Source organism: Chaetura pelagica, unplaced genomic scaffold, assembly GCF_000747805.2.
Source record: "Chaetura pelagica isolate M959 unplaced genomic scaffold, ChaPel_1.0 scaffold82, whole genome shotgun sequence".
Classification (NCBI taxonomy): Eukaryota; Metazoa; Chordata; class Aves; order Apodiformes; family Apodidae; genus Chaetura; species Chaetura pelagica.
Window position 1 is genome coordinate 3,699,113 of NW_009952990.1, and position 17,567 is coordinate 3,716,679.

General features: G+C 42.3%; 1 protein-coding gene across 1 annotated transcript in view; it reads right to left on the reverse strand.

The window, feature by feature from the left end:
- Window positions 1-6,579: 6,579 nt before the first annotated feature.
- Window positions 6,580-17,567, reverse strand: part of GABBR2 (gamma-aminobutyric acid (GABA) B receptor, 2) — a 371,505-nt gene continuing 360,517 nt past the window's right edge. The window contains exons 18-19 of the mRNA XM_009996521.1: window positions 13,880-13,997; window positions 6,580-7,303 (exon numbers count right to left, since the gene is read on the reverse strand). Of these exons, the coding sequence (XP_009994823.1) occupies window positions 7,138-7,303; window positions 13,880-13,997 (284 nt within the window). The 3' untranslated portion in view covers window positions 6,580-7,137. The remainder of the gene's footprint in view (window positions 7,304-13,879; window positions 13,998-17,567) is intronic.

The following is a 17,567-nucleotide window of genomic DNA, read 5'->3' on the forward strand; positions in this document are numbered from 1 at the left end:
TCTGGTCCTGATCCCTGTGCTCCTGCACACCAGCTCCTATCTGCCACTGCCACAAATTGAGTTCGGGACTTTTCCAGGGCCTGCCCTGCAGTCTTGGTGGTGATGTGGGCATTACTAGGGGGTGTATATTTGTATATATTTTGTTGCTTTTCCTTTTCATCACTGCTCTCTCATTAAAGCTGTGTAGTTTAGTTTCCAACCCATCAGAGTCTCTCTCCCTTATTCCTTCTCTTTTCCCTGTAGGGGAAGTGAGAGGGGTTAGCAGAAAGCAATCTGTAGCTTGTTTTATTGCCAGCCCAGCATTAAGAGACATGTCCATATGCTGAAGAGGAATGCTTGCTTTGTATAAGGCTTGTGCTGGTTTGTGTCATCAGTTGATAGCCTGCTTAATAGTATGAACTAATTATTATGCCAGCTAGCTTATTTGGTGAGGATGTGGGGTTTCTCCCTCCTACAGAACAGATCTCTCTGTCCCTCTGTCTGTTGGGAGGGGTCCTTGTCATTTGGAAGTACTGGAGTAACCTTAGGGAGAGTAGAGTAGCAGCCACTTGGATAACAGTGCAGCAGAGCACTCAATGAGTAGAAAGCCATGCATGTACTTCCTGTCTGCTCTTTCCCACAGTCTTCAGCTTCTGCTTCATGTTCCTTTTTCCTTAGACCAGGACAGAAGGGATGTTCAGCTGCACAGGCTCAAGGTTTTGTGCTGTGTGGCAGAGTGGGCCAGGGCCAAGGAGGATTGATAACTGAGCTGAGAATGGCTTGTGTGTATATATATACGTCTTTAGAAGAATTTTTGTTTTTAGATGCTTGACAAAATCCAAAAGTAGGAGGTAGCATGACCGTCCCTGCCTTGATCTTCATGGTGTTTTCCAGACCATTAATACTGGGCTGCTTGCACTGAAGTGTCCTGCCAGCACTCTCTGCAACACATGTTGTTTTCCAGTCAAACCAACTTGCCAGAATGACAACCTCACATCTGTGGGGCTGTTTGCTACCAGTGGCAGCTCTCTGGCTCAAGCAGCATCCCACATTGCTGCCTGCCCTAGCAGGTAGGTGAATGATGTGGTCCCTCAAGCAGTTGCAGCTGGAGGTCATAAATTTAGCTGATACTTTCTCAGCTTAAGTTGCATCCAGTGTGTGTGGATACAGGACTCCTCCTACATGACCTTTTGGTAGAAGATAAAAATCCTCTGCTCTAGGCAAAGCCCGTATTTGCTAACTCATGAAGATGTCTGCCTTCCTCCTAAAGCTCAAGGTAATCTGAGCTCCTTTCTGCTATGCTTCTCCTAGTGAGCCAGCCCACAGGCTGCTTGCTGCCTGGTTGCCTACAGCTGGCACCCACCTCCTGCTCCTGTCCTCAGATCTATTCAAACTCTACTGAATTTAGCCTCTACAAATGCTTGTGTGATGCTTGGGTCTGATGGCACTAGAGGCACTTTTTTGAGGGTGATGAAGGACACACCCAACGATTGGAGATGTCTCTCCCTCCTTTCTCCTCCTGCTTGCCCTTCACTCTTTTCCCTTATTTGTCCCACTTCAGCACCTCATCACCAAAGGTGAGAGTTTAAACAAGTTACAGTTTGCAAAGCTGGTGGCTCAAAATGTCTGCAGGTAGGAGTCCCCCAGGTCCCCCAAGGGTCAATACTTGGTCTGGTCTTGTTCAGCCTATTCATCAATGAACTGGACAAGGGGACAGAGTGTATCCTCAGCAAGTTTGTTGATGATACCAAACTGGGAGGAGTGGCTGACACTCCAAAGGTCTGTGCTGCCACCCAGCATGACCGGGAAAAGCTGGAGAGCTGGGCAGAGGGGAACCTAATGCCAACAAAGGCAAGTTTAGGGTCCTGCATCCAAGGAGGAAGAACCCCATGTACCAATATAGGTTAGGGGTGGACCTGCTGGAATCCCAGATTGCATAAGGAAGAGTGTGGCCAGTAGGTCAAGAGAGGTCATTCTCCCCCTCTACTCTGCCCTGGTGAGGCCACAGCTGAAATACTGCATCCAGTTCTGGGCTCCACAGTTCATGAGAGACAGGGAGCTACAGGAGAGAGTCCGGAGGAAGGTGATAAAGATGACTGGGGGACTGGAGCATCTCATGAGGAAAGGCTGAGACCATTTGGACTCATTTAGCCTGGAGATGAGAAAGCTGAGGGGAGACCTTATTAATCCCTCTAAGTATCTAAAGGGTGCGTGCAAGGAGAATGGAGCCAGACTCTTCTCAGTAGTTCCCAATGACAGGACAAGGAGCAATGGGCACAAGCTGGAATATAGGATGTTCCGTTTAAATATGAGGAAAAACTTCTTTACAGTGAAGGTGATGGAGCACTGGAACAGGCTGCCCAGGGAGGCTGTGGAGTCCCCTTCTCTGGATGCTGTCCTGAGAAATGTGATCTAGGCAATCCTGCTTCAGCAGGGGAGTTGGACTAGATGATCTCCAGAGGTTCCTTCCAACTCTGACAATTCCATGATTCCATGAAGAGAAGTCTATGACAAGGCTGACATGATGTTACTATCACCCAGGATTGTCCTTGCCAACAGACCTACACAGGCTCTGGTTGTCTCCTCCCCACTTCTTCCAGTGCAGCTCTAGACCTGCTTCTGCTCCTCTGCAATGTCATTTGATGAGTAATAAGCTCAGTAGCGCACTGGCAGAATCCTGATCAGCTCAGGAGGCAGAGTGCTCTTGCAAGTGCAGTCATGAGTAACATTGATGTATATTAAAGCAATGGTCACAAGTGCTATTCACCATCTGAAGAGATGGAAAAGGCAGTCAATGAATATGAGAAACAAATGCAGATAAAAATAGTTATGTTTAAACCACTGTAATATACCTGTCAACAAGAAAATCCCTATTAAACAAGCCAGTGACAGTTCATTGAATGGGCAGCCTGGACCATCTTTGGGCTGCAGTTTGAGAGCACAGCAAAGCCCTGCTGGTACCCATAAGGTGCTGTGGAAGTTCCAGGACAGGTCTTGTTGGGCTGGCTTCCAGTAGCTAAGCAAGCCTCAGCAGAAAGGGCCAGAAACACTAATACAGTCTTGGGGACAACAGGCACATCATACTAGAATTTGTAATGAACAATCAAGTTATGAAAAGACCAGAAAAGGTCTGATTTTAAACCTTTAAGGAAAGGTGTTTTATCTTCTAAAAGAAAGATAAAACTGGAAAAGTGCCTCTCTTGCTCTTCCCTTACTGTCTTCCGTTTTATTAATTATTTGAAAGAAGTGTTGTAACAATAGTAATCTTCTATAAATTCAATAACAATTTTGTTATTTTATAGGAAGCGTGTTTGCTGTGACTGTGGAAACCCAACTGTTAGAATAAACTTGCTTCCTTGACACCTCCCTCTTATTTTTTTCTTGAATTCTTAAAGCAATGCTTTGCTTTGTTCTGCTTTCCTAGTATTCTTGAGCAACTCCAAGGTGTTCACAACTTCCCACAATTTCTGGTTGAATATAAGTTTCACAATAAAGTCATTCTAGACTTTTTTTCATTCTTTCTTGAATAAGCTTTGATGCATTTGTTTGAGTCTCTCCTGCCACCCGGTATTCTGCATTGAGATCCAGGATCCATGCTGTTTGCTCCTCATTGATATTTTCTCTTTTGCAGGTGTTTGGTGGGACTCCTAAGCTGCATCAGAAATCTACAGAAATCACATTTGTGGTGGCTGTGAATTCTCTCATCTTGGGCCTTATGTCATTTTGTGATGGCTTGAGGATGCTCCTGTTGAAAAGCAAACTACTGAAAATGCACTTTCCTCTAGCTGGCTTGTTGCTCTACATTCCCACCCTCCTGTTCTGCCAGACAGACTCACCTGGTTTAGTACACAAAACTCTATAGTGTTTGCCTTCACAAAACAATTATTCTCAGAAACCTCTCATTTGCTGAAGATCATCTTTTACTACAGAGCTGGAAGGTTGGCTCAACTTCAGTATTTTACATGATACAGAATCACAGAATATATTTTGGTTGGGAAAGACCTTTAAGATCATCATTAACCCAGCACTGCCAAGTCCACCACTAAACCATGTCCCTAAGCACCACATCTATACATCTTTTAAATACCCCCAGGGATGATGACTCGACCGCCTCCCTGGGCAGCCTGTTCCAGTGCCTGACAAGGGTTTCGGTGAAGAATTTTTTCCTAATATCCAATCTAAACCTCTCTTGCTGTAACTTGAGGCTATTTCCTCTTGTCCTATCACCTGTTACTTGGGAGAAGACACCAACCCCCACCTCACTACAGGTTCCTTTCAGGTAGTTGTAGAGAGCCATAAGGTCTCCCCTCAGCCTCCTTTTCTCCAGACAGAACAAACCCAGTTCCTTCAGATGCTCCTCATAGGGCTTGTGTTCCAGACCCTTCGCCAGCTTTGTTGACTTTCTTTAGACATTCTCCTCAGTCTTTCTTATTGTCCTGAATTTGCACTCACTGTGCTGCAAGAAAGAACAATGCATGTATGAAGTGTGATTTGAATGTAAATGTTCAGCATGCTTTTGCTAATTTGTCATTTGAAAAGGGACTTAGACTTCACTCATGAGTACTGCAGTAATTGTACTTCAAGGCAGAGGCTTGTCTGTTTTCTCCAAATGTGAACCATTCAACTACTAGGATGTGTGTCTGGACTTTTTATTACAATGTTGTAATAGGATTCCTCCTTCTCCAGGGGGTCTTTTAAATATAGCTATATTTCTATATATAAACACATACACATTAAAAAGTTTTTTGCTGTGGGGGAAGAGGGCATTGAGTCAAAAATCCTAGGTTTTTATATATTTTATTCATAAAAACAGATTTGCAACAATTTATTAAAAATTGATCTCATGCATTATAAGGTTATACAAGAAATTCTTCATTTACATTTTATTCTGGCAGTTCCAGTCTAGTTTAAAGCATTTGTGCACTAACATCATTGGAAAATGCCATTGGGGCACAGCCTCTTCATAAATTTACAGTACATTTTTGCTGCAGTAGAAAAGAACAGAAACATTAAATAGCTATATTCACTTGGTTGGTCTTGTTATCTGCAGTAAAGTAAAAAAAATAATAATAAATGTTATGGGAGAAACTACAGTATCATTGAGACAAAGAATGTACTGCATGGTTGAAACCTAATAAACGTCACACAGTCAGTATTCACGAAGTTACAGACACACACACACACACACACACACACACACACACACACACACACACTCACCTCCAATGGTCCGATACTTCTGAATTATTTTTTTTCCTGCTAAATTGGAATAATATTTCTACAGAGATCTTTGTGTATACATTATATACAATATTGTAATTTTCTCTTTTTAAAAAAATTAACATTCCTTTTAAAATAAACCACGCCCTGATGATATTAATAAAGCAAGAGAATACTGTCAACACACATTGAGTGACAACGTCAGTGTTTAGTGCTTAAACAGAGTAATGAGTTCTATTTTATTTGTGTTTATACTTACATGTTTTTGTTCTAAAAGCTACAGATATTTCCATAACCTCTCTTACTGTATGTGCCAAGTGAAATATTTTGTGAAGCTCCCGATTGTAAGATTCAGATACATATTCATGTTGGTTTTGGCCACTATGAGGTGTGTTTCATTTTTAATGGAGATTTATGCTAGCTTTTCAAAGCTGCAGTTAAGTCCCTCAGATAATGAACCTCTTCAGCTGTGCTTCAGTCATTGCTGTTCTGTAAATATTCATTGGAATATCATTCCACAGGTTTGGTCTGAGGTGCACAGGCGTTGGTCAAAGAAAATTGAGAGCTCAATGGATGCTTCATGCCTTTTGTTTTCTTTTTGTTTCCCTCGACTCTCAGCTAAAGCCCTGGCAGTGAGATGCCATGTTTCCAGTCCCTTGCAAAAAGGAACTGCACATGTACCTCACCTGTGCCTGAGGGTTTGGCTCCGGAGCTGGTCCAGACAGTCTGCCAATATTGTTCCTCCAGATTACTTCGGTTCAGGGGATGGACTAAAAGTATAAAACCCATTGTTTCTCACAGTCCTTTTAGGATTCAGGTAAAATATTCTATTGGTAAATTTGATTTGTCCTCTCTATTACCTGCTACAATTGTCACACATGCAGGTACAAAGCAAACATAGTGTATATTCACACCTATGTGTGCTGCAGGCTTTGCCTGCAGCAGGAAAGTGCTGTGCCCTAATCCCTCCCCCCGCCCTAGTCCACTAAGTTAATTTTATCGTAATTATGTGTGACATAAGTAAAACAAACTGTGAAAAACAATCCACCCTGTGACATTAAGACCTTACTACCCATCTGTCCTCAGCTTCTTGAGTTATCAGCCCTAGGACTTTTCCAGACAGTTTAGTACATTATGGTTCGTTGTGTTTATTCTGAAATAGGTGCAGAAACTTTGCTAAAAAGGAAGCTGCAGATGGTCAGCAGTAACTACCACCATCCCTGGAGTAGGGTGAAGTGCTCCACCTCCCACCAGCAGCTCTCCAGCTGGTGACAACTCAGAGCTGAAGCTTCAGCCTCTGCTTGGGTCTCGCATACAGCTGCAAGCTAGAGGTGACCCTGCTCACAGCACTGCAGAGTCTCAATGACACTTGAGGAATAATTTCTCACAATCCTTCTTTCTTATCAAACACCGTCCCTGAAATGAAAACAAGCAAGACTAACCAGTGCAGAATGTTTCCAACAATTTAACACAATTCTTGTAAAAATGAGTGTATCTATTTCAATAAATATGGTATAGCTCAACCCTTGTATGTTCCTTACATGGATACAGTATAGAATTGCATGTTCTCAGTAGCCACATAAAGCCCAGTGACATTTGAGTGCTTTGTTTTGTTTTCCCAGTGTCTTTTTTGCAAGATCCGTATTTCCCAGCCTTCTTGTTACGAGTAGAAATTTGGGAAGCAACGTTTTTGAGTGACTTCTATGTGAAGAAATAAAAACTCCATGAATAAGGCTACAGATCAAACTCCTTGTGTCCTTCTCCTTTGCCTCCCCACACGAGTTACACGGGCACTCCTGTGATGACGGCCTCGGCGGCGATTCCTCCGCGGTAAGAGCCAAATGTTACATGTTTTTCTAGCAGAGTTCTAGGTCAGATGTTTAAGTCCAGTCACTGAGTACGTAAAAGCAGTCCAGGAAGCACTGATCTCCCTTTTTCCTACAGCCCTGACACCATGACTCGGAAGGAGGGTGGCACGTGCCTGTGCCGAGGGCTGGCGCTGGGGCTGACGCAGGGGCTGGCACAGCTGGCATCAACACCTCCTATGGATGGCAGGTAGGCGTGGTGGAGGATGGGCAGCTGCAAAGACAGCCGGCGCTGTATGCTGGGGGAGAGGTGGAGAGAGAGGGAGAGGAGCTTTAGCCAAGAGGAGAACGGAATACATGACATGCTTGATATGCCTGCAGGTTGATGCTGCAATAGAAAGGGTTAACGCCCTCGCAGAGAGCATGTTGAGCTAGCTACTCCAGTGCTATTTCCCCTGGGGGCATTTTTCTGACAGGCTAGACATGACAAACAAATCTAATTCTCAGTATCCCACAGCCTTCTGAAATTCGCCAGCACTTTCAGGTTAATTGTCAGACCGCGAATATCAGAAAAAGGGGAAAGCTTAAGTTTGCAACGAGGGCATATGGCTTAGCAACCCTCGCCCCTCTCAAAGTCATCTGCTCCATACAGAGCCCCAGGTGACTGGGTAGACATGCAAGAGGTCACAGGCTGAGTTTGAAGCAGTGCATCACTTACCACGAGGATGTTAGAATTAAGATGTTAGATGACACTGTTTCAACTCCAGCTAAGGCAAACACAGGTGCCCAGAGGGCGGGAAAGAAGGAGGGAGGAAAGGAGGGAGGGAAGGAATTCAGACCGGCAGCTATTTCCAAGTAGTTCCTCTTTGCCGTTTAGGCCTGTGATTTTTGACATGCTGGAGGCTCTCACGTTCCTACAGTCAGTGCTGTGGGACTGAGGAGCTAGCACTTTAAAAGCAGCCTGACCTACCACCTACACCAAAATTCAGTATTTAGGTACCAAACATTCTGTATCCAGTTTCCCTAGAAGTCTGACTTAATAGTAACAGGAAGAGCTTTGGAAACTAAACCTTGATCTCAGCCCAACTAATCCCCCTTGGTGGAGAGGACAGTGCCATGAGACACAGGCTCTGCTACCCCCGTGCTGTGGAGATACTGACACCTTACACAAAATCAAAATTCAGTTGAGGTTTGTTAGTGCAAGAGAAGTTTTCAGTGATTAAGATGTTATCATACTGGGCTTGCTTCTGCATTTGGAGATACTAACTCTTGAAACATGCAGAGACTTTTAAAAGAGAAGATAGATGTCAAAGTGACAGAGCTGAATTGAAGACCAGCTTTTTGATTCCAGAAGAAAAATGCCCATTCAAAGCATTGTATCAGTACAATAGAGCTTTAAATTTATATTTTCCTGATATCTGTTATAATGACTGTGTATTGACGGTCCCTTCTAAGAAGTGTACATTTAAAAGCTTGCCTTTGGACAGTCTTTCTGATTCAAATGACATTTCATTTCTTTTTTGCTTTGTGTTAGGAAGTGGGGACAGTTAAAAAGGCATCTATAGCACTGCTTGGGGACCAAGCAATATAGCTTTCAAATTCAAACAAAATTAAATGTAATGATGCTTCTTTTTACTTTCCTCACTACAAACTAAGGGTTATTTATACAGGGATGTGGTAGGAATAGTTGTAGTTTGCCTAGCTGGGAAATTCTTGTACATTTTTCCCCCCCTCAAACTAATTTTAAAAGTTTTATGCAATATTAAACTGCAGTGTTGATCACTGTAGTGCTGGCAATGCATACCCAGGATTAAACAAAATCCATTCATTGTCATTTTGCTACTGTGCTCAACTCTTCCTGGTGCTATCAATGAAATCACGCCTTGTTCCCAAGGATTGCAGAGGTGGCACAGCTTGCTGATTCCATGGGCTGAATCCTTATGAGCCTGACACTGCAGATTGTTGTTCTTTCTCTTGTTGCAGGGTCAAAGGCAGAGTTGCCCGTCCTTATTTTCCCACCGGTGGAAAGGCTTCCTTCGCTCAACTGTTACAGACTTCTCATCAAAGACCTTTTTGAAGCTATTCCATGGGAATCCTGTTGCATAATCAAATGAATGGGACTTTTTTTTCATCCATTTAAGTCTTAGCTATACCATGGACAAAGCATGTTTATTTGGCCAAGCCAACAGTGGCTGCAGTGGGTGGCAAGTTTTTGCTTTAACTGTACTTAATGTTTACTTTCACTTCAAAACTTCGTTCCTGGAATTGAGGCAGAGGGCTGTAGCTTGGCGACTGGTTCACAATTAAAAGTTTAGGCAAAGGGAAAACCAAAACAAACCAAGAAAAGTAACAAAATCCAAAGCAAACTGCTAGTTTCTCCTTAAATGAAAGCAAATCTTGTAACGTGCCTCCCTGTGTGTGGCTTTTTCCCTCTCCAGCATGAGTGCTTTTCCCCTTCCTCCAACCCTGCTGCATTTTGTCAGTGCTTTTCAGGATGGTGGCATACAATTTGTTTTGAGTTGCTTGTTTAACATAGATATGGCAAAGCATATGGTTGAGTATGTTGGGGTGAGAATGGTTAGTGTTGCTGGTTTTCTGCAAGCACTGAAGGAGATGGAAAGGAAAGGTAGTGCTGTACACAGAGCACTTATCAGGGTACTGTGTTAGAACAGGGTGTGTATCTGCAGCTCTGTACCAAAAAGCCATTTACCAGGGATAAATTAAATCAAGTGAAAACTTGACTTCTGGTGTCAATGCACATAGGAACACAATGTAATGCTCATGGGAATGCAGGATGCTACAAAAGGGGCAGAGGCATTTGAAAAATAATTCACCTCTGCTATACAAAACTACTGACGAGATCCATCAATAAGTGGGAAGACTGGAACAACTGCTGCTACAGTCAAACACCTGAAGATCTGGGGGAGTGTGTAGCTGTGTCTAATCATTTGGGCATTATTTCAGCAATTTCTTCAGCCCATTAATGTTGATTTTTAGCAACTGCTGGGAAGCTGGAAAGTTCCAAAAGACAACAATAATTCAAGATATTATAATAGCAAGTAAAGGAATAATTCTAAATCTGCCTTATTTAAATGACAGATTTGAGTAGGATCGTAGATAGACTAATATGAACCACTGTCAGTGAAGAAACTGAATAAAGGCGGCATGTTCTTGCCAAGGCATATGGCTATAATGCAATAATCCTGTCATAACTAACTTTTTAAAATGAGAATTTTTGGTTACTGACTAAAATTGACATAACTGGCTCCAGCAAGGTATTTGGCTGTCTTTTAAATGCTGCTAAAAGCAGAACTTTAGCTAAAAAAATATCAAGGTAGTTTCTGTTACAAGGGTTACACAGCAATTAGCTGCTTTGAAGGTTACAAAAATGACCACATATAGGAAATAATCTGCACAAATGTCAGATTTCAGTGGGGTCCTGTAGAAATCCATCATCACCTTTACTCAGAGATCTGGAAGACTGCGACACATTCTTGCTGTTACAATAAGAGCAGTATAAAATTTAAGGGTGCCAAAAGCTAATTCACTGAATGTAGGGCCTTGAATGGGACACCATGCAGGAATGAAGATGCACTGAAGAATGTCTTTAAGGGTCATGGAAGATATTCCTTTGAATCTGTGGGGCCATCGTGCAGATAAGCTGACTGATGCAATCTTTAGATAAGTAAGCAGGTCATTATCAGGCTGGAATACAAATAGTATCCTGATTAATATCCCAGCACACTGCATTGATAAAACAGGTACAGAAATAGTATGTCCAGATAAGGTACACCAACCTTCTGCAGCAGGTCACACACCCAAGAGAGTGGAAAGAGTTGACTTTGTGTGAGAGATGACCTGACATACTGGGAAATGAAATATTATATCTATTCTGAACTGGTCCAGGCTGCCTTCTGTGTCTGAGATGAACTGGCATGGTGCAACTCTCACCCCTGCAGGATAAGCTGCCCCCAGACATGACTTCTGAATACCAGACTGTGCTTGAGCATCAGCTGGGAAAGCAGAAGCTGATGCAACTGTGCATTTGTGCAGTGATGCTGTGAGTATGCTGGAAAACCAAAGTGGAGGGCTTGAGCCTGTGCACCAGCACTGCTTTGTCTCCTGCAGGAACTGTTAATTTACATGGTGTAGCCAGTGTGAATGGGAGAGAAAGCAGCCAGCTCCCACTTTTTGCTCCCCATCTCTGATGGTCTGACTGGGTATGGCAAGTTTTACATGATTCTGTGGGTAACCTACCAGGTCCTGCCCAGCAGAAAAGGCAGTAGAGGTAAAGGGAATTGTGTATCATCTAAATTAATGCTCGATGGCTGCTCTATAGTCATACAGACTGCATTTTCCTTAGGTGCAGGGTTCTAAATCTGAGCCAAGCAGAAAATGAATGCTTTTTTCACATTCTGATTGAGAGGATGTAAACAACACCTCATAAACAAATGTGGAAAAATTTCCTGCGCTCCTGAGCCCAATGTGCATGTGGACTGCTGTGCTTTCACTTTGCAAACAACTGTAGAGTAAGAGAGCACATGCAGTTAGTCAAACATAGCAGCAGTGATAAGAAAGAATGAAAAAATCCCAAATCAAACTCTCTTCTGCACTCTACATGAACTTTCAGACTGGCAAACAGAAGCTGTCCTGAGTGCTGTCACAGAAGGGAAGCTGGGATACTTCTTTTTGCTGTTGCCATTAAAGAGTTAACATTTCTGCAGGCAACCTCCTTTCATAGGTTGTTGCAAAGAGGAAATCTTTTTTCAGACTAGTGTCTTCGAGTTCTCTGTTCTTGAAAGAGAAATAGAGCAGATTGTATGACTACTTCTTTATGAGATGCCCTATGTATGCAGTGAAATCAGAAAGATAAGGGAAAAATACAGCTTGTCTTGAATGTTTTTTGTTTTGGTTTTTTTTCAAAAAAATGATGTATTTAATAAGCGTGGAGGGCCAAAAGTGCTGCCAGACAAGTTGGAAAAAAGCACATGCGATATTTTTAAAGAGAAGTTTGGAAAGAGGCAATCTCTTGTCCAACACAGTCACAAAACCCTAGTCCTGAAGATGGTTACACTTCTCCTCTCTGGCAGGACCACTGTGCCTGGGTGGTGTGGCTCTGGTACCCAAATTGTCAAGAAATCTGCAGGGAAGATATTGATCCTTGGACTTGGCACAGCTGTGCAAGTGCTGAATGACACTGTTTTGATTTAGCAGGACTTAATGAATTGCTTTCCATAAATGCCAATGACTGTTCAGATTTGTACTGACCTGCTCTTTAAGACCTTTAGGAAATCTCAGCCTTCTCATCAGTTACTGCTAGCCTAGAGGAGGGTCTGTCATCACCAAATGTTTTTCTTTTTTTTTTTTTTCTGTATTAAGTCTGTATCGGGAGAACTGAATTATCTGTGTCTGTGTTTTTCTCAGCATCTCTCTTAATATAAGGCAGCCATGAGTGGTTGAGGCTGCAGTCACACTACATTATTTCTGGCAAATGGTGCTAGAAAGAGACAGACCTCTAATAGCTCTGCACTAAAGCACTCTGCTGACCCTGTAAAGTCACGAGAACTTTCTCAGTGAGGGCCTTGCTTTTGTGAAAAAACCCACATGTTTCAGCTACTGGAGGCTTTTTTTGAGGCACATATGTGCACATGTGTGTGTGGATTATCTTCTGTGCAGATTTGGTTTGGATTGATTTTTTTTTAGTACAAGGACAGAGTTAGAAATTTGGGCGCTTTCCTGCTCCAGGTATCTCAACAAGGTTGATGTTACCTCAAATCAGGTTTGTTGTCACTGCTGTAACGTGTTGTCACTGATGTAACATGTGCCTCAGTCTAGGAATTTATTTAATTTATTCTGGTTTTAAATAAGCTTTTAAGCTGCCCATGTACAAAACAGGAGTCGGATCGCTATTAGCTCAGATCCAGAAGAAGTGGTGCCCATGTAACTAGGCTGCTTTGGGGAAAGGACTGGTCCAGGGACAAAAAAGCACAGCACTTCCCTGAGCTCTGCCCCCCCGCAGGCCCTGCTGAGCTGGTAGAGAATTTATTATATAGGTTCCTGGAGAGTAAAGCTGATGATACTGTAAGACTCTCTCCCCTCCATGAATCCAGCAAGTGCTTTGTGCCATCCTCTCCTTGTAGGCGCAGCATGGTTTCTAAGGGAAACTCCTCAGTGCAGGCTTTCTTGTGCCAAAACTCAGACCCAGCTGCTATGGCAACGTTGAAAAGCCCAAAGACTGATTTTATTCCTCAGCTTGCTTAAGACTGAAAGAGAGCAAAATGGCTATGTACACCACAAACCCCTCTGGCTGGTGTGTGGAAGGACTTAGATTGTTGACAACAGTCATAACGTTCACACATATGTACATCCTCTTCTCTCCTAAATATACATTGGTGGTTGGGCACAGCTTGTCCTGTAACTCTCTACAGAAACTTTAGACATCATGTTATAGATGTTTCTGCTAAGATAAAATAAGTATGTTAGTTTGCCTCTGGGGCAACCTGGGATCTAGTGCCCCTGATATCCTCTAAACCTGGTGGGGATGGTGAGCTGGGGACAGAGAGGCAGCACAACACAACATTGCTGCCCACTGGTGCTTCAGGACTTGGCATTCATATCTTCTGTTGCTGTTGGATGGCCCAGATTCTCTTTGTACCTGAGGCTGACTTAAGTGGTTTACAGTGAAGGCCTTCCCATAAAAATGCATGAAAGATAAATATGGGGTTTGATGACATGTAATCATTTAAATGAATGTTTTATCAGCAAGGAAGAGAGTGTCCAGGAGGGAACTGATGGCTAAAAGAGTATGCACACGAGCCCATGCATACCCGAGAGAGTGGACCTTTCTCTACCAGCATGTAGTGGTGTATACTTACTGTTCTGGAGAGTTGATGTCTTCTATAGGGTCTTTGCTTGTTCTGGAAGGGTCTGATGAGCCCCATTGTGCTGGTGGATTTTGATCAAGATGATTTTTCAAAATGGCTTTCTCACCATCTAAATGGATAACAAATTCAATTTTACTTTACTGTGACCAAGTAACTGTTTTTAAGTTGTTTCATTTTAAAATGCCCCAGATGTTCATAATGCTATGAAGTAAACCCTTTCTGCCTATATTCCAATACAGTCTTAGATTTCCCCAGGAGTCCTTGGTACTCAGGCTTTCAGTGATGTGCTCTTTCATCGGAACCACCGTAAAGAAACAGAAAAGGGACAAAACCTCTTTTGTCCTTCTTTTGCTTTCCCCCTACCTTTAAAAAAAAACATACATGAAGCAAACCTTGTTGCTCACCTCTATGTAGCCCTATCATGCTCTTTCACCTAGTCTTAGACTGTGTAAAAAAACCAATGTAACTGCACCTTATTATCTTGCACTAAAAAATTGCTACCTTTCCATATGAAAAAACCCTCTTCTTTAAGTGTTTTCCTAGAAAAAGCTATAATCTCATTGATGTATAGAATCTTGATTCTCTTGCAATCACATAAGCAATGAAGTGCCATCATTTAACTACCTGCTATCATGCAGCACAGAAATACAACTCATATCAGTTGCACTGGTCCATAGGCTGTCTGCAGGAAGGGCAGCTAGTGATGTCCTGAGAGTCCCTGGCTAGCTGTGGCATTGGTCCCCCCAAGAAATGTGGACAGAGACAGCCATTTTAAGAAGGCTGTCTTCACCAGGGAGCTTTTCTGTTCCTGCCTGCTTTTCCAAAGTCTCCTGCTGTGTTAAGCCAAATAAAGTCACATGGAAAACATCTGAGTAATGAGGACAGCACACAGTTTTCATAAATAATTACAGAGCAGCTCCAAATCCATCACTGGCAGTTGTTTGCCACACATACAGAGAAACAGTGATTGCTGCAGGCATTAAGGCAGCATGGAAGAGGACTCGAAGGTAAAAACGGGAAAAGCACACTGGAGGATTTGAATATAAAAATGGGGGGGGGGGGAATGCAGGAAAATATTGAAGAGAAAATGAAAATAGCATTAAAAACCCAGTGCATACTGAAGGCTTAAGCTGCTTTTCTGCTCTCCTAAAGCTCAGAAGCCCTAAATATGCTCAGGTCCCAGCACACTCACAATATCTACATTATCAGTGAGCACAGCAACAACACTAGTGGGACAAAACAGGCAGCAGAAACAAAGAGTGAGGAAAGAAGGTGGAAGCAGAACCAGGAACGCTTTGAGGGCAAACTTCAACATGTATAATTGCCCTCCCAGCGAGGGCAGCCCTGGCAGTTTTGTAGCATTCACAGCCTGCTGTGAAACACGTAACAAGCCACACTGATAGCAGCGAATAGGTGAGGTGTGCAAAAGTACAGGCATGGGGATCACTACAGCTCAGAAGATCAAGAAAGAAGATTTTTCACTCATTTTGCAAGGTAGACAAGGGTCCGGGCCAGAAAGGAGGTGAGCGAAGCACATGAAGCTGCTTCTGTTGGTGCAAGAAAATGTCAGCAAAGGAGAGCTAGGAAATTCAGTTATAGCAAGAGGAGTGCTTAAAAGGAAGATATGACAGGATCCAGTGATGGTTTAGACATGAAGGGAGGACAGCAAAGAGACAAATCTGACAGTGGCTAAGATAAGAAATGAAATCTACCATCTCAAGGCAGCCTGAAGCTTGCTGGTGTGGCATTTGCTGTCACTAGAGTTCAGTTTTTATTTTCCATATATCACATTTCTGTGTCTATTGAGCTTGACATTTGCATAAAAACCTTGTGATGTGTATAAACAGACACGTAGAAAAGACTTTTTACTTCCATGATGCAATACAAAAACAATGTTCAATCCTGAGCTGATCCAAGATGACAATGAAAACTGCTGACTTTAGGGTACAGACCAAAGTTAAAATCTGAGTAATCCTTGTAATTAGGGATAGAAAAGGTCTATTATTTATCTATTTTAGGGTCCCAAGTACTTTGGCCAAGATAAGCAATTTAACTTTTACAAGGCTACTGAAGATACAATTCTTAATCAAATGACTGGAATATGTAACTTGGGGGCTTTCTGATACAATTTCATATATTAATCTGTGTTGTACACCCCTAAAGGGGCTTCTTATGCTTTCAGTTGTGCTGTGAGGGAGAGGGAGAGAGAAGGAGGTGGTCCCTGTCAAAAAGGTGGGGGATTTAAATTAAAGTAGAGCAGAAATCTTACATTCTCTGCCTACTCACCCCTCAACACCAACTGCCCGTATATGACTGTGTTATTCTTACTAGACCCTTCTCTGCCACTCTTGCAGATGACTTAATACACTGCATATATTTCTGTATACAAGGTTACCATATATAAGTATTAATGTACTAGGTTAAAAAAAATGCAAATAAAATCAACTTATAACTGCCACAGTCTGGAGAGTGTTTTCTTTTCCTTTGCTTTTCCTTAAGCTTTTTGGGAGAGGAATTGTTGGATTTTTATTCTGCAGCTATGGAAACTGGAATATCTTTCTTTTTGCCTTACTCTTTTATTAATTTTAATTAATTAATAATATATTCTTTTATTTACTTATTTATTTATTTATTTACCTTTCATTTAAACAATGAAGAGTAAGATTCTCACTCATACACTTCCAGGAGCTTAAGGAAAAAACACTATCACCATATGCACTTAAAAAACTTAAGGATGGAAAAAACTGAAATCATACACATGAACAACTGAAAGAAATTAAAGCAAGGATAACCACAAACATTTGGGTTCCAAATTTCCCCTGGGAAGTGCAGCACTGCTTTTAGTACTTCCCCAACTTTTCTTTCTCTGTTCATAAAGTATACCTCTTGAAAAATGCCCCTGATTCTCTGGGCACATTTGCCACTGCAGATGCTACCAAGTTGCACTGGAACGATCTAACTACCTTCAAAATTGAATTTGCATTAGCCAGAAGCAGTTTCTAAGTAATCTTTACCTTTTTAGACCTCAACCCGGAACTCAGAAGTCTGGATAAGTGATACCTGAGAACTTTCCATTCAGAAAGCCGTCGGGGAAAGGAAGACAAATAGATCTCAAGGGCCTCACATGGCCCTCACTGATGGGTTCATTAGAAAGGAAAACCTAGTGCACAGCTGTCGGTGAGAGCCAGAAGGCTTTGGTTCAGGACCTTTGCTCACCTGCAGCTGAGAAACAGCTTCCAACTACAAAGCTTGGAGCTGCATGAGCACATCCAGTGCCGGCTGCCGAGAGGCTCAGAGACAAATCTGACAGTGGCTAAGATAAGAAATGAAATCTACCATCTCAAGGCAGCCTGAAGCTTGCTGGTGTGGCATTTGCTGTCACTAGAGTTCAGTTTTTATTTTCCATATATCACATTTCTGTGTCTATTGAGCTTGACATTTGCATAAAAACCTTGTGATGTGTATAAACAGACACGTAGAAAAGACTTTTTACTTCCATGATGCAATACAAAAACAATGTTCAATCCTGAGCTGATCCAAGATGACAATGAAAACTGCTGACTTTAGGGTACAGACCAAAGTTAAAATCTGAGTAATCCTTGTAATTAGGGATAGAAAAGGTCTATTATTTATCTATTTTAGGGTCCCAAGTACTTTGGCCAAGATAAGCAATTTAACT